General features: G+C 42.6%; 3 protein-coding genes across 4 annotated transcripts in view; 2 read left to right on the forward strand and 1 right to left on the reverse strand.

The window, feature by feature from the left end:
• Positions 1–5253, forward strand: part of LOC148423165 (telomere-associated protein RIF1-like) — a 29521-nt gene extending 24268 nt beyond the window's left edge. Inside the window, exons 30-35 of the mRNA XM_088416080.1 lie at positions 65–193; positions 288–374; positions 466–581; positions 2562–2712; positions 2795–2918; positions 3940–5253. Of these exons, the coding sequence (XP_088272206.1) occupies positions 65–193; positions 288–374; positions 466–581; positions 2562–2712; positions 2795–2918; positions 3940–4220 (888 nt within the window). The 3' untranslated portion in view covers positions 4221–5253. The remainder of the gene's footprint in view (positions 1–64; positions 194–287; positions 375–465; positions 582–2561; positions 2713–2794; positions 2919–3939) is intronic.
• A 2153-nt stretch (positions 5254–7406) lies between these two features.
• Positions 7407–16099, forward strand: LOC148423167 (uncharacterized). The gene is made up of 16 exons (XM_088416079.1): positions 7407–7503; positions 8748–8841; positions 9526–9602; positions 9712–9809; positions 10043–10084; positions 11138–11164; positions 11233–11304; positions 11381–11446; positions 11937–11963; positions 12038–12082; positions 13319–13354; positions 14694–14774; positions 14857–14953; positions 15021–15130; positions 15589–15708; positions 15931–16099. The coding sequence occupies exons 2-16, from the start codon at positions 8765–8767 to the stop codon at positions 15958–15960; spliced, it is 1005 nt and encodes a 334-aa protein (XP_088272205.1). The 5' UTR covers positions 7407–7503; positions 8748–8764; the 3' UTR covers positions 15961–16099.
• A 201-nt stretch (positions 16100–16300) lies between these two features.
• LOC148423168 (ras-associated and pleckstrin homology domains-containing protein 1-like) overlaps positions 16301–26190 on the reverse strand; it is a 78046-nt gene continuing 68156 nt past the window's right edge. For both annotated transcript variants that reach the window (XM_088416074.1, XM_088416073.1), the window contains 8 exons: positions 25372–25493; positions 25102–25167; positions 24819–24962; positions 24604–24714; positions 23105–23203; positions 22881–23001; positions 21896–22023; positions 16301–21167 (listed from right to left, as the gene is read on the reverse strand). In XM_088416074.1, the coding sequence (XP_088272200.1) occupies positions 18936–21167; positions 21896–22023; positions 22881–23001; positions 23105–23203; positions 24604–24714; positions 24819–24962; positions 25102–25167; positions 25372–25493 (3023 nt within the window). In that variant the 3' untranslated portion in view covers positions 16301–18935. The remainder of the gene's footprint in view (positions 21168–21895; positions 22024–22880; positions 23002–23104; positions 23204–24603; positions 24715–24818; positions 24963–25101; positions 25168–25371; positions 25494–26190) is intronic.

Consider the following 26190-nt stretch of genomic DNA (forward strand, 5'->3'; position numbering starts at 1 on the left):
GACTTTCAGTCAAGTGGAATGAACTCTTTTTCCATTGAGTCTAACAGATCCATTTTTTTTGTAGTCCAGGCGTGTGTCCTTTGCTAATCCCATTCAACAGCAGGAGACTGCTGACGACATCGATCGCCGCAGCCCTGCTGTCAGAATGAGCTCCCCCAGAAGAGCCAAAGTTGGCAACCTCTCTCAGACCAAAGTACGAATGTTGCCAACTGGCTTTAATCCACAATAGTTTTTCAAGGTGTTTCCTTTTCTGATTGGGATTTCACATGAGAACTATCCTGTTTCAGTCTGTGACAACACCAACAAAGGCTGGGCTGACCCTGAGTCCCAGAAATCTTCACCGTCCAAATTTCAAGAGTTCCAAGAAATGCCTGGTATGTGAAGCAATTAAGAGCATTTTAGCTGGAAGTCCAACAGTCTTCCTGGTCAGCTTCACAGCATTATCTTTTGCAACCTTTCCCCCAGATTTCGGAAATGAGCCAGGAGCCTCGGCCTGTTTCCAAAAACTGCATCTACCCGGCCCTGGTGGGATGCGCCGCACCTGTCGAAGCGGTGCTGCCTCAGATATCATCCAACATTTGGTGTGTACAGATGAGTTGGGAAAAGTTAACATAGACACTTAATGACACTTGTTGGTGTTGGTGTTGAATACGACCCATTAAGTTGAATGTTACGGGTTGAGGTAGACAATGAACGGGTTAAAATTTGTCCTTTGAGGGACAGATTTACTTCTCTATTCAACAATATTTGATATAGCACTTTTAAAGTGCTATACACAAGGTGAAATCATAGGGTGGGATGTACAAGGGCCACTGGGATGAAAACACAATAACTTGTTTTTATTGAAATGTGCAGTGCTCCCTTTTGCCTGTGTCCCCGTGTCTGCAACGCATAACTTTTGCTGGGGGGCGCATACTTTCAAATCAACGTGCGTCCCTTGGACGCATTGTGTTTTTTTTTTTACATCAAAATTTTAATCATTGTCCATCTACTCTTTTATTCAACAAAACTTGACAACTTACGAACATTATTAACAACTTTGCCGCTTTTGTTTTGGTCTTGCGGAAAAAACATCAATCGAGAAAAAAAAGAATGCATCTGTGTACAAAAATGCTGGTTGCGATGAGCCTATTTTCGAGGTAATAATCAAGTCGATGACAATTAGATCGTCACGACCACGTTTCCGGGAAAAACATCACAATTTAAAAAACTTCAAAATAAAATTACCCCAATGCTGTTTTCGTTTATAAGTTCGTTCATAAGTTACTTGATTTCCTGCATTTTATTTTGAAGCTTTGTCTGACTTCCTTTATAACCAGGTGCGTCACCAGACAGATGCCACCACGGCACATGCTAAAGTACAGTACTGATCTGCAATGCTCGGGTAATTAATATCTTCACCAAAAAAAGTAGAGTGCACATGCCGCATACTTCTTAGTATAGTAATTCAACTTTAATGTATTCACTTCACATGAGCAATGTGCACATGGCTAATTAACTTGGTAATTTATTCATGTATATTACTTACGTGAGAGCAAGACTGGATCGGCAGGCGACGAAATCACTGCAACAACTTGTTAAAAATATTATTTAGAATTGACAAAGTGTCACTCCGAGATGGATATCAGAATGTTATTTGCTCGCAGCAGCAAGGAATGGAGTCAATTACGTCCTCGCTAGCTCGGCATCACAAGACTGTGTTAAGTTGATGTTAAGTTAGCTAACATTATTCCTTGTGTCAAGACAATCATAATCATTTGTTGTCCAAGCTGTCGGGGGAATTTGCAGTGAGTTTCTACAGTATGAAACCGTGGTCATTTAAGCTTGTCATCGTTGATAGATAGAGCGTCTGGATCAGTGGTCTCAAACTGTTCAGGGCCGCAAATGGGTTTAATCCGGACCCCGAGATGATTTTGTGAAGTATAAAAATGTGCTGAAATTTTTAATAAATAAAAAACTTGAAAAGGTTTTGATTAATAGGAACATTAATATTTTATGGTTGTGATTTTGTACTTGTTTTAGAAAGTATTAAAAAAATGAAGTAATTGTTTTAAAGTTACATATGTATACCATGATTTTATTGGAATAGTTTCATCCATTTGTCCGCAATACACTGCTGCTCTGGATAGTGCAATGGTTCTCAAAGGTCTAACTTCAGGAAGAAAAACATTTTCCTCAATTATCAAGTTGTGGGCCAAACAATTAAACCTTTCACCTATATTTCACAGAATAATTGCACAGTGGAGGAGGTGTCTGTCTTTAACATATATATATATATATATATATATATATATATATATATATACACAGTATATATCATAGTTGTTTGTCCAAGTACAACACATGGTGTGTGTTATTAAAGCTACACAATTACGGTAATGTTATTCAAACACAGATATGTGGAGAAAATGAGTCTGGTTTTGACAGTTGCAGGCAATAATCCCCCAGTATGGGGGGTTGAAAACAAGGAAAAACAACTTGCCTTGTACGTGGAGAAATACGGTAGCCGTGAATGTTTTCAGTCTCATAAGGAACTGATTTGTTCTTTCTCATCCTCGCAGGTCTCGCGGTTTCGGGCAGCTCGTGCGAGCGCGAAACATCAAAACGGTCGGTGACCTGAGTGCTCTGACTCCCAATGAAATCAAGACTCTCCCCATTCACTCACCCAAGATTTCCAATGTCAAGAAAGCACTCCAGTCCTATGAGCAGCAGGTTTTTGGAGCCTTCTTTTGTCCTCTCTTTACCCACAAGCGGTCATTTTTTGTGTGCTGATACATGACTAATGCTCCTCCAGCGAAAAGCCAGAGGTGTAGATGAGCTGAAGAGTTTTGTGGAGATGGAATTGATGACTTCTGAGGCAGATGAGACTAGCACAGCGCTGAACCAGGATGAAGAGGAGAAAACCCCTGACATGTTAGGTGTGTCTACACAAACATTTAAGAAGTACTTTGTTTTACACGTACATTTACAAATGATTTTTTTTCGGTTGTGTTTTATATTAGATTATGAAAAGTGACACTGTTGTAATTGTCCAAGGTGCACGTTAAGATCTCATGGCACACTACCACACAAAAAATGTGACAATTGCCACCATCCTTCCCTAAAATACTCCCCCAAAATATAAGCACTTTTTCCCCTAAAATGAAGGCCAAAAGTGTGGCTGTGTCCTATGAACGGTAACTTAAAATTTGACCTTTTTTTTTTTTTTTAATTCAACAGCATTTGGGGAAGGTTGGTGAAGAGTCAGGTTTTGATGCACAGATGCAGATTTCTACATTGTCCTTAATCTTACTTCCAATAATTCCAAGAGGGCGGACGTCAGTTGTCTTAGCAGCAAGTGCCTGTTGCAGCTAACAGAAGCTCATGTTAGCTGAAGTTGTTATGGCATTATTTTCAGTCAGAGAAGTGAGCCAAATGAACCAACATCCGAGTCCCTCCTCGTTAACACGCAGGAATATTACTAAAACCGGAAAAAAAATGAACTAAGCCGCCTTGCGAGGAAATTAAAAAACAACTGCTTAGAGCACATTACACTGGCTGCTCACTATGACTTATTCTATTTTTCTATATTTTTTACATTGTTTCCAAAGTGTTGGTGCATCATACACGGTAACAGAAAATACCAGAAATTGACCCCAAAATTAAGGATGCGTCTTATATTTGTGGAATTACGGTATTTTTACTTGAACAATAATTACTCAGAGAGGGATTGTTTGGGCACCTCAAAATTCGATGCAATTACAATTCAGGGGCCATCACTGGATTATAAAACAATTATGCATATGTCTTTTTAAGTTTTTCTGTTCTGATGCACCCTTTCACAGCACATTTTTTTCTCAGCGTAAGCATTCTCACCTGCTAAAATCCTACTCACTATCTCATATGCACCGTTCCACCTAGTGCTGAACCCTTCCTCCCTCCCCCATCATCTGTTTGCAGCCACCCAGTTGACAGATGAGCCGTCTCCCGCCAAGCTGAAAGAAGAGCAGCCTGAGGGAGCGCTGAACTGTAGTGCACCTGGGGCACCCGAGGGCCCGTCAGAAGGCCCCAAGGATCTCCTGGCCCAATTGGATGCCCTGGACTATGCCGTGACGCCATCCCATCTGAGCGGCTGCTCACCTCAGCAGCTCTTCCAAGTCCACGAGCACCTAACGCTTCTGATGAGGCGAGTCATGGTTGAGATGCGGAGCCGCCTCGCCCCAGTCGACGAGATCCCCTAAAAGCACCATGAACAGTGACTCCTTGTACACTTTTAAATACGGCCTAAAATTTTGACAAAAGCGCGGTCGTTTTGATGGGCCTATCTGTTTTTTTTAATCTTTTTACATAAGTAAAAGTGCCAACTTGTTCAATGACCCACATATACACATGCATTTTTGTTGTACATACACCTTATTCGTCATGTGCCTGTTTGTAGAATGTTCACAATGTGTATAGTATGTAGAAACACTTTAGATTGGTTTTGTCTGATTTTATGTCACATGCACATATGGTCTGTTCATGTTTTTATTTGTACCCATGATGTACCATTAAATAAAACGATTAGACTCAAGTTTCGAAGAAAAAAAGTTCAAAGAACCGTTTTTCTTTCGTTTGGTTGATTTTTCACAACAAATTAGTGGTCAGACTTTTGGGTTTTGAGCCTTGGATTTCACCAGTGAAATTTCATTTGTGTCATATAGGAGCTAGCTACTTCCTGCTTCCCTCTATGTTTAAAATATTTGAAAATGTAATAATACGCTTGAGTGTTTCCGCCAGTGTGGTTCCAGTTTTACAATGTCGGACGTGAAGAATGTGTGCGTGTCTGTATGTTCCTGTGCGGTTATATTTATGAGAACTGTTTTTGAGTTATTTATCTTATTTAGGCCAGTCCTCACTTGTTCGGATCTCTTTTTGGAGTCAAGACTTGCTTTTAGAGTATAGGTTTAAACTGGGCTATGGTTGTGTGTGCGCATGTATTTGTGTCTCTAGTTTTGTAAAGCGTTTTGAGGAAAAAACGTTTTTTCATTCAACGATTGGTGGGTGCATGGAGAAGGAAAAGAAAGAGTGTGAACGCACCATGGAGGGGGCTGCAGATAGTTAAGAACATAGCACATTTGCACAACACTCGTAACGACCGCGTTTCATTTTTAAAATTGACCTGTGCAAGTTATATGTTCCATTATAGTGGACAAAATAATGTTTTTGTTGAAAAACAAATACACAATTTATAGTGAAGCGTTTTGTAAATAAATTCATGCATTCAAATAATGACCCCTCTGTGAGCCGTCACCTTATTGTGGTAGAGGGTTTTGCATGTCCCAGTGATCTAGAAGCTAAATTGTCTGGGGATTTATGCCGCTGGTAGGGTCACCCATGACAAACTAGTCCTAGGTGAGGTTCCAGATTCAGGAAGACTCAGAGACCCCTTATGATGAATGCAAGCAATGGAGTCAGGTTTCCATTGCCCTTGCCGGAGCCCCCCTCTGGAGCCAGGCCAGGAGGTCGGGCTCGTTGGGCAGCACCCATGGGTCCCCAAGAGGCAAAGCCCGAAAGGCATTGTGAGTTTTAGGGTGTCCTGGAGCACACCTTCTGGGGGACTCCCTCGTACCGCTGGGGGGACTTCAATTTTCACGTGGGCAATGACAGTGAGACTTTGGATGGGCGTGACTAGGAGGAACAGCCTCCCCGATCTGAACCCAAGCAGTGCTTTGTGACAGGACTGCTGTGCTCATCCTGGGATTGTCCATAACAAACATTAGGGTGTTCATATGTCCACTTCCCTCCAAGACATCCTAGGACATAGTTCAATAGTTGACTGTGATCGTATCATGGGCTTTGCGGCTGCATGTTTTGGACACTCAGGTGAAGAGAGGGGCAGCGCTGTCAACCACCACCTGGTTGTATTTTGGCCCAGATGGTGCGGGAAGATGCCAGTCAGATCTGGCTGACCCAAACATATCGCGAGGCTCTGCTGGGAATGTCTGACAGAATCTTCTGTCAGAAGGAGTTTCAACTCCCACCACCGGCGGAATTTCTCCCACGTCTCGGAGGAGGCAGGGGACATTGGGACCGAGTGGACCATGTTCCATGCCTCCATTGTCAAGAGGGCAGACGAGAGTTGTGGCCGTAAGGTGGTCGGTATCTGTTGTGGCAGCAATCCCTGAACCCGCTGTTATCCGGATGCAGTCAAGCTGAAGGAGTCCTATCAGGCGTTTTTGGTCCGTGGAACTCCAGAGGCAGCTGACAGGTACAGATTGGCCAAGTGGAGTTTGGCTTCGGCAGTTGCTAAGGCAGAAACTCAGGTGTGGGAGGGGAGTTTGGTGAAGCCATGGAAAACAATTTCCAGACAACTTTGAGGAAATTCTGGTCCACCATCCGACATCTTAGGAGGGGGAAGTAGTGCCCCATTAACACTGTGTACAGTGGAGATGGGGCGCTGCTGACCTCAACTTGGTGCCTCGTGAGCTGGTGAGCAGAATATTTCAAAGACCTCCTAGATTTCACCAACACATCTTTCTTTGAGGAAGCAGAGTCTGTAAACAAGGATGAAACAAGGGACCACAATCCTGGCCTGCTTACCCATGTGCACTGTCATTGTCCATGCAATGTTGTAGGGGTGTGTCAACCAGGACATTTTGCAACATCCAGAGCCTTTAGGAACTCCCGGCAGATCTCATCCAGATCTCATCCACTCATCTCCACTCATGTGTGGATCCAGATCTCATCCACTCATCTCCACTCATGAGTGGATGAGATCTGCCGGGAGTTCCTAAAGGCTCTGGATGTTGCAAAATGTCCTGGTTGACACGCCCCTACAACATTGCATGGGCAATGACAGTGCACATGGGTAAGCAGGCTAGGATTGTGGTCCCCTTTTTTTTTAAGAAGGGGAACTGGAGGGTGTATTCTGACTACAGAGGGATCACACTTCTCAGCCTACCTGGTAAGGTCTATTCAGGGGGGCAGGGAAGGAGAGTCCATCAGGAAGTCGAACCTTGGATTTAGAAAAAGCAGTATGGTTATTGTTCCGGCCGTGTAACATTGGACCAGCTCTACACCCTCTGTAGGATCCTGGAGGGTGCATGAAAGTTTGCCCAACCAGTCTACATGTGCTTTGTGAACTTGTAAAAGTTTGACTGTATCACTTGGCGAGTTCTGTGGGGAGGTGATTCAAGAGTCCCGGGTACTGAACACCCTGATATTGGGCTGTTTGGTCCCTCTACCGCTGATGTTCAATTTCTGGCAGTAAGTCGAATTTGTTTCCGGTGAGGGTTGGACGACGCCAAGACTGCTTTTTGTGACCAATTGTGTTCATTACTTTTATGGACAGAATTTCTAGGTACAGGCAAAGTGTTGAGTTGTCCGGGGTCTCAGCATTACATCTCTGCTATTTGCAGATGATGTGGTCCTATTGGCTGTGACTTCCAATTCTCACTGGAGCGGTTCACAGCCGAGTGTGAAACAGCTGGGATGAAGATCGGCACCTCCAAATCTGAGACCATGGTCCTCACTCTGAAAAAGGTGGTGTCCTCTCGGGGTCGGGGATGTGGTTTGCTCCAAGTCTAGATGTTTAAGTATCTTGGGGCCTTGTGCACAAATGATGCAGACTCTATCGTGGTAAAGAAAGAGGTGAGCCAAAAGGCTCACTTTTTACCGGTCCATCTATGGTCACGAGCTGTGGGTCGTGTGGGTCGTGACCATAGGTGACTACGTGACTGAAAAAACGAGTTCCCAGATACAAGGGGCCGAAATGAGTTTTGTCCGCAGGGTCTCCAGGCTCTCTTAGAGATAGGGTGAGAAGCTCTGTCGTCTGGGAGGCGCTCAGTGTTGAGCCTATTGTCCTCCACGTTGAGAGGAGCCAGTTGAGGTGTCTTGGGCATCTGGCTACAATGCCTCCCTGACGCCTCTCTGGCGAGGCGCTCCAGGCATGTCCCACTGGGAGGAGGCCCTGGGCGACAAACCAGGACACGCTGGAGAGACTATGTCTCTCGGCTGGCCTGGGAACCCTTGGGGGTCCTCCCGAAGGAGTTGGATGAAGTTGCCAGGGAGAGCTAAGTCTGGGTTTTCCAGCTCAAGCTACTGCCCCCGCTACCCGCCCCTGGCATAAAGCAGTAAAGAATTAATTGAATTAATGACCATGCATAATTAGCAGTTTAAAAAAATAAAACCGCCATGTATAATGTGTTGAAAATTGTTATCGTATGGTATTTAAAACAAACCCACCCCGGCATATGGTGAATTCGTTTTACGAGCTCAACCACGGACCGGATTAATCTGGTAACACAGGGGTCCACACAATATATATATATATATATATATATATATATATATATATATATATATATATATATATATATATATATATATATATATATATATATATATTATGTGCATATAAATGCCGCTTGGGAGCCACAGGTTGCAGACCCTTGGCTGAGCGCATATTTAAACCGGTAGTCACATTTAGAGGGGCAGTATTAATATCAAAATAGTTCATGAGGCTTCAGTTTCACGTCCCTAGCATTTTTGCAGTATTTACTGTAAATATGGTGTATTTTCTTTTCCTTACTTATTGAAAATGTTTATCTGTGCAACTGGGGGCATGTGCATTAAATGCAGTGCAGAATGAATCATGAGTTGTATGCTTTTAAAGAAACAAGCTGCTGTTTCATCCTCTTTGTCTGCTGTTCTTGTGTGTGTGTAAGTGAGTGAGTGAGTGCGTGTGTGCGCTTGGCCCAACGATGTGATTATGTCTGCAAAAACAGATGCCAGGTCCTAAAGTATGCTGCATTTCTGTACACTTCCAAGTTGGGCAGCATCGGGAAAAGGAGAACTTCTAGAACAGGACCCCAGTGCAAGGTAATTGTTATTGTCTATTTTGGTGGATTCAGCATAGATTTTATTATGTGCACATGTATTACTAACATCTAAGAAATCTGCCTCTCCAAAAACACAACAGATAACGTTTGATGGACACGATCAGAGAGGCACTCTTAGAAACACTGTCATGTGTTTTAATTATTGATCAATTGTAATCTCTATCCACTGGAGGAAATTTTGACCCAAATTGGGCTTTTTGATCTTTTTAATGTGAGGTATCAAAGGAAAAGCATACTTAAAAAAAACCCCACTAGGAGGCTAAAATATTGCATAGATTGTCACATGACAACTTTTCAATATGCTATGCTGCCGTCCCTGAATAGAAATTTTTGTGTTGACACTCCAAAACCACCGGTGGCGCTAGCGGCCGATTTATGATATTTGCAAGCCTTTCAATGACTTTGATTATGGGTTTAGCCTGCACTCTCATAATGCAGGAGTTTTCAAAGGTTATGATACTCGAATTATGATACAATAAATATTTCAACTTCATGAATATATAAATATACAGCATAGTTACTTTTGCTATTATCGCATTTTTACAATTTTTGTATATAAAGGCGGTGTTAAGATACAAATGATAATAGGGTGAGGCTAGTGAAAAATGTGTCTACAAAACCTACACTGAGCTGTTCCTAATATTTTGGTGACCTGGATGTTCAGAATGAAGGTGTTGCTTCATTTGCTTCTGGGATGGATTACCTTGCTCCTTCAGGCAGATCATCCAGTCTCCACCAGCAGTAAGGAGACACCATACCTCAATAATATTTCACATCATGCGTATGATACAGTATATCATGATGAAATATCTCACGAGATGTTAATCTGGATTGTTGCCTTTGTATACAGGGTTTTTCTCATCGCCAGTCAAGTCATGTGATGTTTTCATTCTTCCTCCTCTTCCTCCTCCTCTCTTTCCTCCCTTCCAGCAAAGAGCCGAATTGATAGTAAGTCACCCAAACTCGTCACATGATTAGGTAACCCCACACCTTCTGATTGGAATCAGAATTAATGTAACATCTGTCCTGCAAGCTGTAACCGCAGTAATGAACACTTATTTTCTGACCGCTTCATTTAAAGGTGACCATTTTTAGAATTTCAAATGTAAAAATAGCTCCATTCATAGCATTTCTGCAATTGTTTGTGTGTTAACTGATGGGATAAAATGATTTTTGTTCAGGTTGATATAAAGGAACATATCACAGGGCCTAAAGGAGAGAAGGCAAGTCTTTTTTTTTTTTCAAAAATGTTTTCTCTTTCCAAAATATAATTGAGAAGCACCGATGTTAGTTTCATTTCAAGTACAAAAAGAATCATCAATGTTTTAATTTATATAATTTAGTTATAATGTTTTTTTTTACAAAAACGTACAATTGTTCAAGGCAAAGTTGTACGTGGGCTCGGGGAGAACGTGCAAACTCAACACAGGAGGACCGGAGCGAGGTGGATTTGAACTCAGGTCCCTTTTGTGAGCCAAACGTGCTATGCACTGCACCACCGAGCCACCCATCACATATAAGAAATTTTAAATGTGAACACAAATCATCTGTTACGTACACTAAAAGTAAAAAACAATGTTTTGAGCTTCGTTTACTAGATAATGCCTTCTGGTGGTAATTTTAAAATGTCAATCTTGCGTTTCCTGGCTAAGATTGAGTGTCACTTGCGATTTGCTCCCTAGTTCCTTAAATGCTGTCACATTCTTGCCCATGAAAATGTATCGCAGAATCCTTTGCTCAATTATGTGCAAGCAATTTATTCATTCAAATCATATTTAAAAAGCAATATATTCAAAAATCTTTTAATACTTGCTAACAATGCTTTATACTTTAAGCTTATACAATGAATATGTTGAGCAAGATCGTGTACAAGACCATGAAGAGAACGCGTTGCTTGGTCCAATACATTAAAGACAATTTTTGTTTTAGTGGTGGCTGCTGTATACTTCTGCTCCAACACTCAGTTAGTGATTGCTTTTATACTCCTAAGTAAATGATTGTTAAATTTCTCAGAAATTAGCAAAATTTAACCTGGTAATAAAACGTTACCAACAGTGACGGGTGACACAGGTGGTGATGATCACAACATGGATTGAAATAACGGACAAAATTAACCTCTGGTTAGTGATTGAACAAACATGCCGTTTTGGGAAGCTCCTATAAATTGATGCTTTTGGAGGTACAGATATATTGTCTTGCATTATAATAAACATCATTCAGCTAATCAGATGATTATAGTTTAGTCTTTGTTATTGTATTTGTGCTCCTACTTGAAGGGCTGCCGAGGAGCCAGGGGAATAAAGGTACGTGGATGCGCACGCACACACACTTCGAGTTGAAACGCCAGATAAAAGCATGTTGTGTGTTTCAGGGTCAAGCAGGCGTTATGGGTGCAAAGGGAGCACCGGGAAAAAGAGGCTCAGTGGGACCGAGTGGGCAACAGGTCTCTTCCGTGACCCTCAACCAATCCCATTCCCAAAATATACATAGCACCAACAAGCAGTATTTATTTATTGCAGGGAGAGAAGGGCTACAGGGGATGGAGGGGCCTCAAGGGAGAAATAGGACCACAATGTACGATGAAGGTATGTTGTATATATTTATATATTTGTATAAACAGTGCACACACACATTAAACATTCTTTTTCAGAAAAAAAAAAACATTTCTTTCTTTCAAGCATGCCCTTGACTGTGTTAATATGTCCCAAACAGTTGGGAATACTCTTTCAGATGGCAAGGTTAGGCAAAGGTTAGGGATTTTAACATTTTTTGATTTTTTGATGATTTACATACAAAACACGATTCATAATACGCAAAAAAAATGATACGAAAGCCACTCTGGAGCGGATCTATTAAAATAAATGAAATATTAAATATAATTTGAACTGCAATACGTTATTTATTGGAATTGGATTGGATTATGTGCTGAGGCTCATCATTTACTGGTCGAGCGGCCCCCTCCCCCATATGCATTGTAGCACCCATATGCCTGTCTGTTGCTCCTCTAAACCTTGGATTCCTAGAACTGCTCCTGGCGCCAACGGTTATGCTGTATTTGTTTATTTATTTTTACAGGGCAGTAAAGGACAGCAGGGATCGCAGGTAAGCATCCAGCTGCACTTCTCATTTTCAGAACAAACTCTAATTATTATTGACATTCATTTATGTCGTTTCAGGGGGAAAAAGGCTTGAAAGGAGACACAGGACCTAGAGGTGATACCGTGAGTAACATAATACTTATTCGATTTTCAGACTTGGGTGGCTCTGTGATGCGGTGGGTAGCACAGTTAAGGGACCCGAGTTTGAATCCAGCTCGCGCCGGCCGTCCTGGATGGAGTTTGCATGTTCTCCCTGAGCCCCGCATGGTTTCTCTCCGGGCACTCCGACTTCCTCCTACACTCCGAAAATATGTATGGCAGGTGTATTGGACACTCTAAATCACAGGAGTCAAACTCAAGGCCCACCAAATGCGAATGCTAATTTAGACTTCAAGTTTTGGCTAAAATACCAAATTTGCAAAGTACATTTTATTTGGCAGTGATCCCTCTTTTGAATCGTTTTTTTAAAACTAGGCAAAATACAATGACAAGTGACGATCATGTCTCAAATTTATTGGCCTCCACGGTTATAACGGCCCTCTGGCCAAAATTGTAACTACAATGTGGCCCATGTTCAAAATTGGTTTGACATCACTGCTCTAAATTGTTTTTCGATGTGATTGGGTGCATGAATGGTTGTTTGTCTCTGTGTGTCCTGCGATTGGCTGGCAACCAATCCAGGGTGTCCCCCGCCTACTGCCCCAAGTCAGCTAGTATAGGTACAAGCAAGCCTGCGACCCTTGGGAGGATAAGCGGCTATAGAAAATGGATGGATGGATTATGGACTTTAACCATTCAAAAAGGACTTCTATGCTAACCCTAACCCTTTCTTCTGCATGGTAGACATTTTTGCGGTACACAGCTTTGCTAGTTTTCCATTTTGAAAACCATTTCTGTGACCGGGTCAGCCAGGGGTTCCAAACATGCTGAGCAACTTACATAAGATCGCCTCCATGTTCCACAGTAGGGAGTGGGCAGTGGTCTTTTCTTGGTGCGCTTCATTTTTGCATCTTCAATCATAACTTGTAGCGCTGAAATGGCTTGCCGAAGAGTTCCACTTGTGTCCTATCTGTCTATAAACAACCAGCAAAGCTTATGGGAAAGTGCTCTACAGACAGGCAAGACATTAATGGAGCTTTTTGTCAAGGCACATCAGCTCTGCAGTATGTTCAAGGACACAAAAATGAAGAATACCAAGAAAAGAACTCTGTCCCTATATAGGTCTTGTCACCAGATGACCCAAAACACACGGCTGAAACTGAGCAAAACAGTGGCTAAGATTATATCTATATTCTCCTTTGTAATTTGTTCATGCCATTATACGCGTTTGACTTATCATAGCCTTTTTGATGTACACAGGGTGAGCCAGGCATCTTGGGGAGGCGTGGCAAGAAGGTAGCACCAGAAATTTCTTTTGTGGACGATTAGGATCAGAAAGCAATTTGTTAGATTTGTGACACATCTTCAACTTCTGGAATCATTTTTTCAAGTCTACAATAATTTCCTGAGACAGATACAGGAGCATGAAAAGGTATCTGAACCTTTTGGAATTTCTCACATTTATGCATAAAATCACCATTTTATGTGATCTAATCTTTTCCAACAATCACACAGATGAACAAACAATGTCTGCTTCAACTAAAACCACCCAGATATTTATCGTTTTTTATATTTCTAAAAATGAACACCTTTATTTGCCAGTGTTTTACATGTAGTTGATGTATATACAGAGATATTGGACTGATTTCAAGATGTACAAAAATGCATGCAAATTACATGAATCAATCATAAAACTGAATTAAAAATATTAATTTTAAGGGAACACATTAACAAACAAAAATGCGGATGAGCTAAACGCATACAGGGCAGCACTATAGAACATGATGAAGATAAGAACTAATATTAGCGAGCATGTTATTCACAGTAACAAGTTTTGGATCAACAAACAAACTAATTTTGGGCATATTGTCATACATCAACATCCTTGCATAGAAAGTACAACTTATAGACAGTTTTGGGACAGATTTCACAAAACTACGTGTGCGTCACTGACTGACTGCTCTCAAAACCACACCGCCCTTCTCACTACAAAATGTATTATCAACAGTGTGTTTTTGGTTGTTTTATGTTACATTTGAGTGTGCAGAGTGGAATGAATGGATATTTGGCGTTAAAATGGTTGCTGAAGAATGCCTATTTACCAAATGGTCTTTTCTCATGCAATACCTGGTATTGCACTCTTTAAGTTTGTTTACTCGTTTATCGGATGTGCATGTATGGGACTTTGTCACATGCTGTATTTAAGACACCATTGTTTTCGAAATGTTTGAATAAAAAGATTAAAAAAAAAAAAAAAAAGTATTATCAACAGCGGACAGAGGCGCCGCTAAAAAGCAGATCAAGCCAAACAGAGCACAAATGAATGAACTGTTAAACTAAATCAGTTCCAAAACCAATGGTCCATGGGATGCACAGGTCCAGTGGTATTTCTCGGTAGAAATGGAAGTGGGAATTTTTTCCAAAGGTTCAGATGCTTTTTAATGTCGCTGTAACTGCTGGTAATAAGCGTAACTTAAAAACAACAACACGTTTCAAGCCGGATCAAACGATATTCAACAAACGGCTCATTAATCACAGCTTAATTCCAGTTCTTACCATTCTGAATCCTGAGGGTCCACTCCAACTACACAATTTTCTTTGTTGTTGCATGAAAGTTAAAACGTTGTCATCTCAGGGTGATGGCGGCCTAAAGGGGGAGCCAGGTCCTCAAGGAGTGCAGGGCTCAAGAGGGGAGCCAGGTGGCAGAGGAACCATGGTAGATTGACACAAAAACTCTGTGTGTGAAACTTCAAACATTCATTTACCGTTTAAGATGCTTTTGTTGATGATCCATGAAGGGTTTGAAGGGCTCAACTGGGCCTCCCGGAAAGCACGGTCACCCTGGTTCGGCGGGGATGCCTGGTTTGACTGGAAAGCCAGGACTTCCTGGACAAGGTGGGCCAAGACCACACATTCTGGTGTTGCTGTAGGGGAGAGCTGATGATCTTTGCTTCTGTTGTAGTGTACCGTCTAGCCGGTCCACAGGGGGAACCTGGAAATCGGGGTCCTGCGGTCGCATGTAGCTGTTCAAGGGACCAAATCCCTGAACGGCTGCCGGATCGAGTCCAGACGGTTTGTTGTGTCCTAACCGTGCTACACACATGATTTGGAATTTTTTAAATAAGAGACCGAATATCAGGCAAAAAAAAAAAAAAAGGTAATAGTGAGGCGCATTCTTGATGACTAACAGCAGATCACATACAATTCCACAAGGTGGTGGCAAAGCACTACTTTGTTCCAAGAGAAACTCCGTAAATACTACAGTATTTATGTCCAGCAACAGCGCAAATAGAAGTTCAGCTCCAAACTGGAGGCAACGGTCTTGAGGCTTTTGAGTCGAGCAAGTTTCATCATTTGTAATTAATTGGTGGCTATGGAAATGTTTTACTAGAAGCGGTGGAAGGAAATAAACAAAAATTAAGACCAGAAAAGCACTGTACAGTACTGTGTAAATTAGATCTAAAAATTGAGCCATTACCAATATTAGCCGCTTGTAGATTCTTTTCTGATCCACCTTGCATTGTCTGCAGATTTTTATAGCAGATGGAGAGAAAATGATGAGGAGGCTGCAAGGTAAAAATGTGATGGTTCTCCGGACTGACAAACGAGCGCTCTACATATACACCGAGGACCAGTGGATCGATGTACTGGTAATTACCAGGGTTTTAGCATCTTATGCCTTATCATCGCTGCCCAATCAAAAACACAACGCTCTTCTCTAAAGACGTTAATTAATAGATAACAAAGATGGACTGCAGCAAATGTGTTAAGTCATTTTGCAATCCCTTATACTTACGTAGCTACTAATTTCAATGAATGACATCTCCTTGAATGTGTTTTTTTTCATGTGCTGCGGTTTCTTGCGGGCCAAGGACCCAAAAAGTGAAAGGATCCCAGCTTGACTTCAATCTCTCATCTTCTCAGTGCGCCCAAACACGAGTTTCCAACATGTTCTTTTCAACATGCATGAACCTTGTTCTAGTTTTCTCATACTTGAGTAAACAATTATGATCTGTCAACATTTTTGAAAGTCAAGTGCTGTTGTAACAAATAACCATGTGATGACCCCAGGTTTCTACATATATCTTGGAAATAAAGTTAAGTATTGCAAGTGCATGATGCACAGTATATTAAATATTTTTTGACTTTGTAAATTCACCCCCCCCCCCCCCCCACACAATCCGAGGTTTTAGTCAGTCCACATGTGAAGAATTTCAGCATGTTGTCTGAATAAAGAGGCCATTAGAGAATAGGGTGTTTTTATTGTCAGATTGGTCAACTACGTCGTGGATTGATTTGCTAAGAACTGAGCTTCGATTTATTGAGAGGTTTGTGTTGAGCAGCCCTCACCTGACATGAACACAGCTGCATTCTTCTGGTTGTCACATTTTGCATAGCTCCCTAAACTACAAAATATTTTCAATAATTGCTCATATATTGTCATCATTCTAAAATAATGGCCAGTCATTTATTCATTTTCCCCCAGAAAAACTGAACCAAATACTGATACTGATTTTATATAGTATAATTAACTTCAGGAATATAATTGAATTCTCAGAGGCGGGCAGACCCTCAGCAGCAAAGGACACTCGGACAAGTGGAACACCTCACCATGGAGGCGTCCACGCGGCGTCTGACAAGATGCCCGAGCCGCCTCAGCTGGCTCCTCTCGACATGACCGAGCCCCTCTTGGATGACCGAGCTTCTCACCCCATCTCTAAGGGCGAGCTCGGACATCCTGCAAAGAGGCGTGTACCCGGGATCTTGTTCTTTTAGGTCACCTAATGTGAGTCGTGACCTAAAGAACAAGAGGGGCAGAAAAGTAGATCTGACCAGCAAATGGGGAGCTTCGCCTTGGGGCTCAGCTCCTTACCGTGATACAGTACAGAGTCTGCATCACAGCAGACCATCCGCCAATCTGCCTGTCAATCTCCTGTTCCATCCTCCCCTCTCTTGAACAAGAGCCTGGACAATTTGAACTCCACTCATCCCCTACCAAGAGGGTACTACACCATTTTCCGCCTGAGGACAATAGTCTGACGACTTAAATCCCAGCAGCGAACCACTCTACTGACGGTTGGCACACCATGAAGGAGCCAACGCAACGTCATTGGCAAATAACGGTTATCCTGAGACCCCTCAAAGGGTGTTTTGGATGTCATTTTTTTTGCGTTGTCTACTGTTCACTTTTTTCTTCTATCGTTCTCATTTTTTTGCCCCATCATCTGTTGTGATCCAGTTTGTAGATTTGTTTCCCTTTTTTGCTGTCCTTTTTGCAGCTGCTCAACTGGTGTATGGGAGGTCTCACTAGCAAACACCTGTTTGGAATTGTCATTAGTCTGGTTCTTAAGCACTGGCGAGGAGCTGGTCGCCGAAATATTGTACCTTGCTGCCACTGCCCAATTTTCTCAGCAGTTTGCTTCAATGACGCTTACAATTCTGGTTCTTTGTCAGGAACCGGTTTAACATTACTTCTAGCTTGCTTCGCATTTAATTCTCTGGCTTTATTTTCTGGACTTCTAGCTCCCGTCACACTCTTTCATCCGCCACAACAGCACCTTGCCTAGCAATTTGACTGCGTTAAAGTTTGTTGATGTCGCTTTTTGTTGCCACTTTTTGCTCACGTTCTATATGCTCCCAAGTTTGTATTATTTGAATTTGTCTCGGCTGTTTGGTTTGGGTTCATAATCTTAGCGTGCAAATCCAACATTAGCATTCGTATGGATTACCTCAGTAGCTGCAAAAGGTAAGAATAATCTTCTTGGATGATTGTGATTATAATGCGACAACTGACTTTCTCACCATTATTTGACGCCTTTTTGGTGGGACCACTGACTTGATATAAAACAAGTCTGCGGAGATCCTCTGCAAATTCACGCTGTCTAGTTAAAAATGTATTTCTGCATTTCCGACAGACCAATCACAATTTGTGTTGGCGGCCCGACCTTGACGGAATGGGGATAGGGCACTGTAAGATGCCCACCTCTGAATTCTCTTGCAATAAAGATGTTGCTGATTTTAGAAATAGCATCATGGGATGTTTGATGCAAAAGAAAAAAGGTTTTCAAAATATGACTGGCCATTATCTGGTGAGGGTGACGTCATACCGTGAAGAAAAAATGAAATTACTGAGGAAATGATGAAATTACAAGTTATCATTTGAACGTACACTTTAAGTAAGATGATAACACTTTTGACAACAAATGAAACGTTCCTGACACCTCCTTTAAAACTTCAAATAATAATTATGTGGTAATAACATCTTTCCAGTATTAAATAATCTTATATAAAAACACACAAAAAGTTTGAACTAAAACGGCCCTCTCTCTTCAGGCAGTCCACAACATACAATAACTATAAACACAACTCATACACCGTCCTGCATCCTTCATCATCGTTGCGAGTCCATTTGGGGACCAGCTTTAGTGTGTCTTCTTCGTACAGCAAAACTTCTGATTGACATGTCTTTTTAACTATTTTGAAATAGCAAAGCTGAACTGATATTGTGGGAAAAAAAATGTTTTAGAGGTTTGCCGGTATAACCATAAGGCATATACTATATAAACATATACAGTAAAGATATACAGTACTGTATTTGTGTATATACTGTGTTTGACTGAATAGCTTAAACATACACTGGTAATATTTTGAATGATAATGCGTACTAGTCAATAAGTCAATAGCAGTCAGAACCAAATCTGCTTCTTGTGTTCATTGGGTTCCAGTCAGAAGAGACCCGCCTTCTTCCTTTCACGCGTCTGATTTGATCGAACCAATGAAATGACTTTTTTGGCTGAACTTTGGTCTGACTCAAGAAGGAAGATGATTCCAGCGCGGGGACATGATAAATACTGTAGTTCCAGTCTTTCTTTGATCTCTACCACTCACTGGTCAGTTTGGTGCTTTGGTCCCGTTTTGGCGGAGCAGGGGGTGGTCCTCGCCGCAGGGTTGCATAGCCTGAGATGTTGCCGCTGTGTTTGGCAGACTGTGAGTGCGCGTGGTGACGGGACAGCGTTTGCGTGTGCCCGCGGGCCGCCTGCTGCTGGTGCAGGAGCTCCGGCGGCGGAGGCGGGAGGAGGGCCATGTCGTCCATGGTGGCCACGGGCTCCAGCTTTGCGGAGGCGATAAGGTGGGAGGAGGTGAGCGAGCCGTGGCGGGAAATCGACTTTCTCTTCAGAGTGCGGTTAAGGTCCTCCAGGAAGTGAGTCGTAAGCGCCAGGTTGCTTGGTCCTGTGGTTTTGGGTGATGTGGGGGGCACGGGGGAGGAGGAGTAGGCAGACAGGTTGGGCGGTGGGGTTTGAGAAAGGGGAGGCGGCGAGAGCGGCAGTGATGTGGTGCTGTCGTACGGGCTCGGGTTGCTGGGTCGACGGTTTAGCGTCGGTGGTGGCGCCGCTCCCTTTTTCAGGGAGCCTTGCTTCCATGAAGATGACAGTGGAGCCAGCGACTGCTGCTTTTGAGGCTGGGGGTTGACCACGGCCACCTTCGGCGGATGATGGAACTCGGACGGGTGGGGAGGAGGAGGAAAGAGCTCAAAGTCACTGGGTGGGGGCGGGAAGTAGTCAGGGGACGATTCAAGCTGTTGCGGTTGGGAGGGTGGCAGCGGGGGTGGAGGCGAAGGGAAGTCCAATTGGTGGTGCTGCTGGCTTGTTTGGAGCCCCTGGAGCGCCAGCGGGAGGTTGGCCAAATTCAACTTGCCCGGCTTGGGAAGCGGTGTAGGAAGTGCAGAGGAGTCCTTGGAGGGCGAGCCGGTCGCTGATGAGGAGCTCGAGGACGTCCCGGCTTGTCCGAATTTGCTGAGCAAGCTCTCGACTTTCTTGGGCCTGTCGTCCGGAGCCTCGCCCGAGTTGGAGCGCACAGAAGAGGCTCTCTGCGGGGTTGGTGGAGGACCTCGCTTGGTGGAGCCAGCGGACGAAGTAGAAGGCGACTTTTTTATGGGGGAGCCCGTCTTTGAGGAAGGCGGCGGGGGGAATTCGGCCAGGGATCCGTCAGGAGGTGGTGGGGGGAACTCCGGTGACTGGAGAGCGACAGCGCCGCCCGGCTGCCATTTTGGTTTTGCCTTGACGGCCGGGGGAGACTGAGGCGCGCTGAACTTTGATCCTTCCATGGAGTTTGAGGAGGGAAGTGGAGAGGGAGGGGCGTTGCCAGGGAACTGATTGACAATCTGCTTGACCAACGACGAAGTAGCCATTGAGACAGAGGACGAAGAGGAGGAAGGGGAGAGGACGAGGTTTTTGGAGGAGAGGCTGTGCTGCTTGGGGAGGGTGGGGGGTGGCTGATTGGGGGAGTGGCCGGTCGAGAAACTTTGCTGCTTCTTTACAGGACCCTGACAGCTGGGGGGCTGTGTGGGTGAAATCGGGGATAGTGCTAGTGGCAGGGAGGAGGGACCTGCGGGTTTTCGCGCAGTTTGGGGAGGGAACCCACCTGTGAAGGTCTTGGGCGGTGCCGGGGGTGGGGCATTGGGAGACAAGGGGCGAAGGGACGCAGGGGGAGAGAGCTCGGCCAGAGGTGGAGGGGGAGAACATTCCTCAGACGTAGCTGGGGTAAAGTCATAAACCATGTTCGGGAACTTCTGCGCCAGGAACTGCTGGAGGCCGGCGTTGGACAGTTGGGCGTGGTGAACCGGTGCGGGATCTACGGGTGGAGGCAAATCATTGCTTTCCAGGATCTCTGGTGGCGGAGGTGGTAGGTACAAGGGTTCATGCAACTCATCCTCAGAGGGAGCGGGTGGGACGAAATTTAGCACGGCTACAGCGGAGGCAGAACCCGGAGCTGCAGGCGGAGGCAGGGCAGAGGTCGGTGATGAGGAGTTGGCACCGTAAGTGGCTGGGAGAGTGTTGTAGTTGGCCAGCGGGGCGGTTCCGGCCAGCTGCACTCTGGATTGGTTTTGCAGGTGTGCCAGCGTGCTGTACTTGACATAGGCGGCAGCGGACGCTGCCTGCTGAGCCTCAATTTCGACCGTGGATGAAGAAGAATCGTCAGACGGAACCATCCCGTCGGAGTAGCTGCTTCGAGAGGGCGGTGTCTGAGACTGGGAAAGTGGGAGGTTCTGGGAGGAGAGGGTGGGGATCTGCAGGGGGATGGGCCTACTAATCGCCTCCATCTTCACCATCTGGATGGAACAAAAGAAAAAGCAGGAATGAAACGACAAGATAGAAGGGAGGGTGGAAAGATGGGGGGGGGGGGCATAATATTAAAACAATCTGAACGAAGGACGTTCAAAGACAAAATGCAGTTAAGTCAAACAGCAAACCAGTGCAAATTACACAAAATGCAGGCAAAACAAAAAACTATAATCACTACAATCAATTAAACTGGCACAAGAAAAGTATTAAGAGTAGACTTCAGCTGATGTAGGGTGCTCCATTAAAATATTTATATTTAGATTCAGCCACAAAATGGCTCTCAAAGGTTCGACTGACTTTTATACCTGTAAACTCAAACTAGGCACTTGACGCCCAATCGCACTCAGCATACCGTCTGTTTAGTTGTTGCAGTCACTTTTGGGGGGTTTGATGGAGGCATGTCTAGGTTCACATGGTTCATCACACCACAAAAATCAAGCAGTATTCACAGCTGTCCATTGAACTAATCAATATGTTTGATATCATGCGGACTGCAAAGAATCACACAGCTGTATGTCCTACTTCCTGTCTAACCTCTGATCCCTGAGCCACCAGCACATAGCGGCACTGCAATGAGCCCTTTCACCTTTGACAGCTGGCAGGAAAGCAGAGGGGAAACATGGGTACCGTGCTCCGACAAAGGACAAGGATAGTCAAGAGAAGGGATTTGAGTGTATGTGTGAGTGTGTGTGTTGTGATTTGGATGTAGTCGCACCTCTCCTTGCGTTCCCCTCCTCCATGCATCAGAGAAGATGGAACTGACAACACTCTGGGAGCGAGCATGGCTTGATGTCATCTCTGATACTCCACTGTCTGATTGGCTGGAGTGGTTGGACTGAGACTCTGACGTGTGGAAAAAGCAAGAGATCAATGCTGACCAAACCGCATTTGATTTTGTGTGTTTTGAAATGTCTCAGTCATTTACTTGTGTTCTGAACATTTTCCATTTGCATTGTGTCATTTAGGAATTCCGTTCATTTCGAGATAGCTTGACCTATTTTAAACTTTCCAGTGAAATACATGCATATAAACTACATTTAGTACAATAACGATTTTAATTTCTTTTCAATATGAGTTTTACAGCACAGTTATTTCTAACCTGGAAGCCTTTGAAATTTTGAGGGTGTTTAAGATGAGAAATCATAATTGTAACATGGTTAAAATCTCGAAAAAGTTGGAACTCCCAAGATACGGCCACTTTAAGATTTAGAATCCTGCCTTAGGCATTTGAAATTAGTATGTGTCATGTTGTCAGTTTTAGGGTTCATCATTGTTGGCTCTTTATATTTCAAACATTGTCAACAAGTTCAACAAGTCTTGATTTGAATTTGTCTCTGAAATTATCTGTATCTTATCTTAGAAATTATATAATTTCATGCCATATCTACTATTATCATAGAAGAAATCTCCCATTGTATTTTTTTAACTTATTGATTTTCACAAATTTATGAGATAAAGTCTACATGTATTCTCTCTTTGTAACAAAACTGGTGTCCAGGTGAGGATCATAATTTGATTAGAAATTTAGAAACATAGTAAGCCCTGATAACCTCCGCAGTGCAGTATGTCTAACTGAAACATACCTGTGCATGAATATTTGACTTTCATATTCCCATTCCATTCTGGTCATATCTATTTAGACTATGGTTCTATGTGACACTTAAAGTTGACATACTGTAATGGTAAACCTCTATAGTCACCTGGAAGACTGGATGAGGAAGATCCTGACTTGATGGAGGAGGAGGAGAGTGAAGACCAATCATAGGCAGCCTCTGTCCTTCTCATGGCCTCTTGAAAGTTGATGTACAGCTGCTTTCCATACTGGAAGACCAAGAAGACAGAACCTCAAAACTTTTTTTCCCAATGTTTATTTGTGTTTTTTCAAAGACAAGTCCGTCAGGGATGTGAGAATCTTTGAGGTTACCTTGGCAATTCGAATACTGTTGACCCATTGCTGGAGTGTTCTGACATCGTCGCAGCAAAGATACTTGATGTACTGAGACTTCTTCTGGATTTGAGGGTGCTACACAAAGAGACATTTGTACATTTCCATAAACGGTCTAATCACTATGCTTGACATGCTGCTGCCTTGACGCTGCAAAAACCGTTTAACTACCGTATTTTCCACACTATAAGGTGCACCTAAAGGCCTTAATTTTTTAAAAAAGCTGATGGTGTGCCTTATAATTGGGTGCGCCTTTTATATGGATTAATATTGAGATTGGGATTCGTGGATGGAGAATGAACTGATAAGTAAGCTTTACCTGTTTCTTTTGTGTGTTTACAGTTGAACAATGTTGGTCAAATTGACATTGAGTTATTATGCTATTGAGAGTTTAGAGTTATTTGAGTTATTATTGTTATTACTTTGAGTATTACTATGTTGTGATTGAAAAAGTTTTAAAGTATGTCATTAATTGAGGGTGCGCCTTATAATCCGTTGCACCTTATATATGGAAAAAGTTTTAAAATATGTCATTGAGGGTGCGCCTTATAATCCGGTGCGCCTTATAGTGCGGGAAAATACGGTACTCTAATTAGATATCTCAATGTGGGAGCTAAGTGTGCAATAGTTTATAACATTGTTAGTTCAACGATGTTTTGCATCCTTTAGAAGTGCAAAGATTAATTTGATGGCGAAGTGACTATCAAATGAATAATTTTCACAAAGCTATCATTTAAAAAAAAAGTATTTTAATGAATTTTTTTTTTTAACCCCTTTAACACCCATTGGGGTAATGCATCCCGCAGCTTTTCAGAAAATGCCAGTGGGTTTTAGGAATGATAGCAGTAAAATGATGAAATGGCTTCCCAGTGGTTCATTCCACACCTGTCTAAAGATTCTATTTAGCAACATTTCTGTGTACAACAAGCCAGTGCTGGGCCCACTGTCAAGGTAGGTTGCACTTTACAATTTCTCATGAATTAACCTTGTACACTTAAAATAGTATTAATCTAGCACTGCAGAAATATGAGAATATGTGCCATATACGTGTGTTAATATAGATTACACTGATTACTATGTATTGTAGGTGGTCATCATTTTCACTTCTCTTGCACGTTTATATTCTTATTATCATAAAAACCAATGGCACAAAAAAATCCCAGGACCTGTAAGCTATAGGACCTGTAACCTATAACCTTATCTATAGATGTTGGAATTTTAAAAAAAATTTTCCAAGTATCCTAGACTAAACAAGTAATATATGACATACATTTTATTTTTGGGGGGGATTTTTTTTTTTTAAAGAATCGGTGATGAAAGGGTTAATGAGCTTTTTGTATTATGTCAATATGTATATTATGCTCGTATCACAAATTGTCATTTAGGCTTTCACGTAAGGTGATCATGAATCTGCAGACCAACCACAAGGAGGCGATATAAGCTATGCTGTCATCAGGTATGATAGAACGTGCATTTACCTTGAGCACCATACAGAAGTCGGTAGGAGCCTTGTACTTGCTCTTGTAATCTTGGCCATGGTAGACGTTCACATGATCCAATTGGAGAAAACACACTAGGTCTCTGGATGCCTGCAACGATAAAACACACGGCGATGTGTTTTTGTTACACATTTCATTTCACGTTCATGCATGCGCAAGTGAATGTGCGCAAGTGAATGTGCGCAAGTACACACCTTGGCTTTGCCTTTGGGGACGTAGTAGATACCAGAAGCTCTCAGTAGGAAGTAGCGCTTCTTCCAGGACTTTTTCCCATCCTCTTTCAGCCACAGCATGCCCTCCATCTCAGGGACTGATACTGAGCTACCGCCAAAACATTCCTGATACAAGAGGAGAAATCGTCACTTTCTCGTTATTCACACCAGTCTTTTTCCAGTATACAGTACTATTCTTTAGTAATGGTGAGGTTTTGTGCTCAAGATGCATTTAGGGATGCAGCTGCATGCAACATTAACTAACCTCTAACAGAGCTTCTTTGTTTCGTTCAGCCATCTCACACGTCTCCTTACGCCCCAACAAATAATTCTACATTGTACAAAAACAGAGACATGAGACAACTTTTACATAAAATTTGCAACTATTTAACTATCCATGTGTCTATATTATAGGTAAGTATAGATTTCTATATGCACATTTGTGTGTTTATATCAAATTATTTGGTTGGAGGTATAACTCAACTCTCAAATTATATGTGGGTGGTGGTGTTGATAAACCAATCAGGGGCATTACCTGTGGGTTCTTGAACAGTGCATATTTCTCAATGCGTTCAGTGAACATGAGTCGGTTCTGGCTGTCCCTAGTCCAGTTGAGGAGGTTCTCCACAAGGTTCTCATGATCCTCAAAGATACGTTCTGCAAAGCGTTTTTTGACAAATATATAAAATAATGTAGATCATCAAATGATATCCATCGTTTACAAAAACTATTGAAATGGACTCATCAGTCCACAGCACAGTTTCACTCTGTCAGTGCAACTCAAATGAGCTTGTACTTAGTGGACTTTCATGAAGAAAGAAAAAAAAAAAACTTCATTCGTGTATATAACTTATGTGTTGAAAAAATTAACCACTTTAAATTTGGGATTGACTATTTCATTGCATGGTACGTTTTGCTTTACAAATACATTAAAGCTGCAGTATGAGTTTTTGCGCCCCCCGCAAAAAAAAAAAAATAAAATAAAATAAAAACCCCATAGATGTTTAACCACAAATTAAAAACAAAATGGCCTTGATTGAAAGAACATTTTAATAACATGGCATCTTTTTCTCCATTCAAAATGTTATGAAAAAGGTGTTATGAAAGAAATGGCCATGGTAGACGTTCACATGATCGTCTTTCGGCGTTGACAGGGGGATGCTGTTGTGTACCCTATACTGAAAAGATGTCTCTGTACGACCTCTTTTCATTCTGTAAAGCCCTTTGAGACTTCGGTGATTTAGGGCTATATAAATAAAATTTGATTGATTGATTGAAATGGGAAGAAATATTTTTATGATCATTTTTAATAAATATTTACCTTATTGTAAAAGCACTAAAATCCACTTTTCAA

The sequence above is a fragment of the Hippichthys cyanospilos genome, chromosome 5 (assembly GCF_059441005.1).
Source record: "Hippichthys cyanospilos isolate Australia breed blue-spotted pipefish chromosome 5, RoL_Hcya_1.0, whole genome shotgun sequence".
In the NCBI taxonomy this organism is placed as follows: domain Eukaryota; kingdom Metazoa; phylum Chordata; class Actinopteri; order Syngnathiformes; family Syngnathidae; genus Hippichthys; species Hippichthys cyanospilos.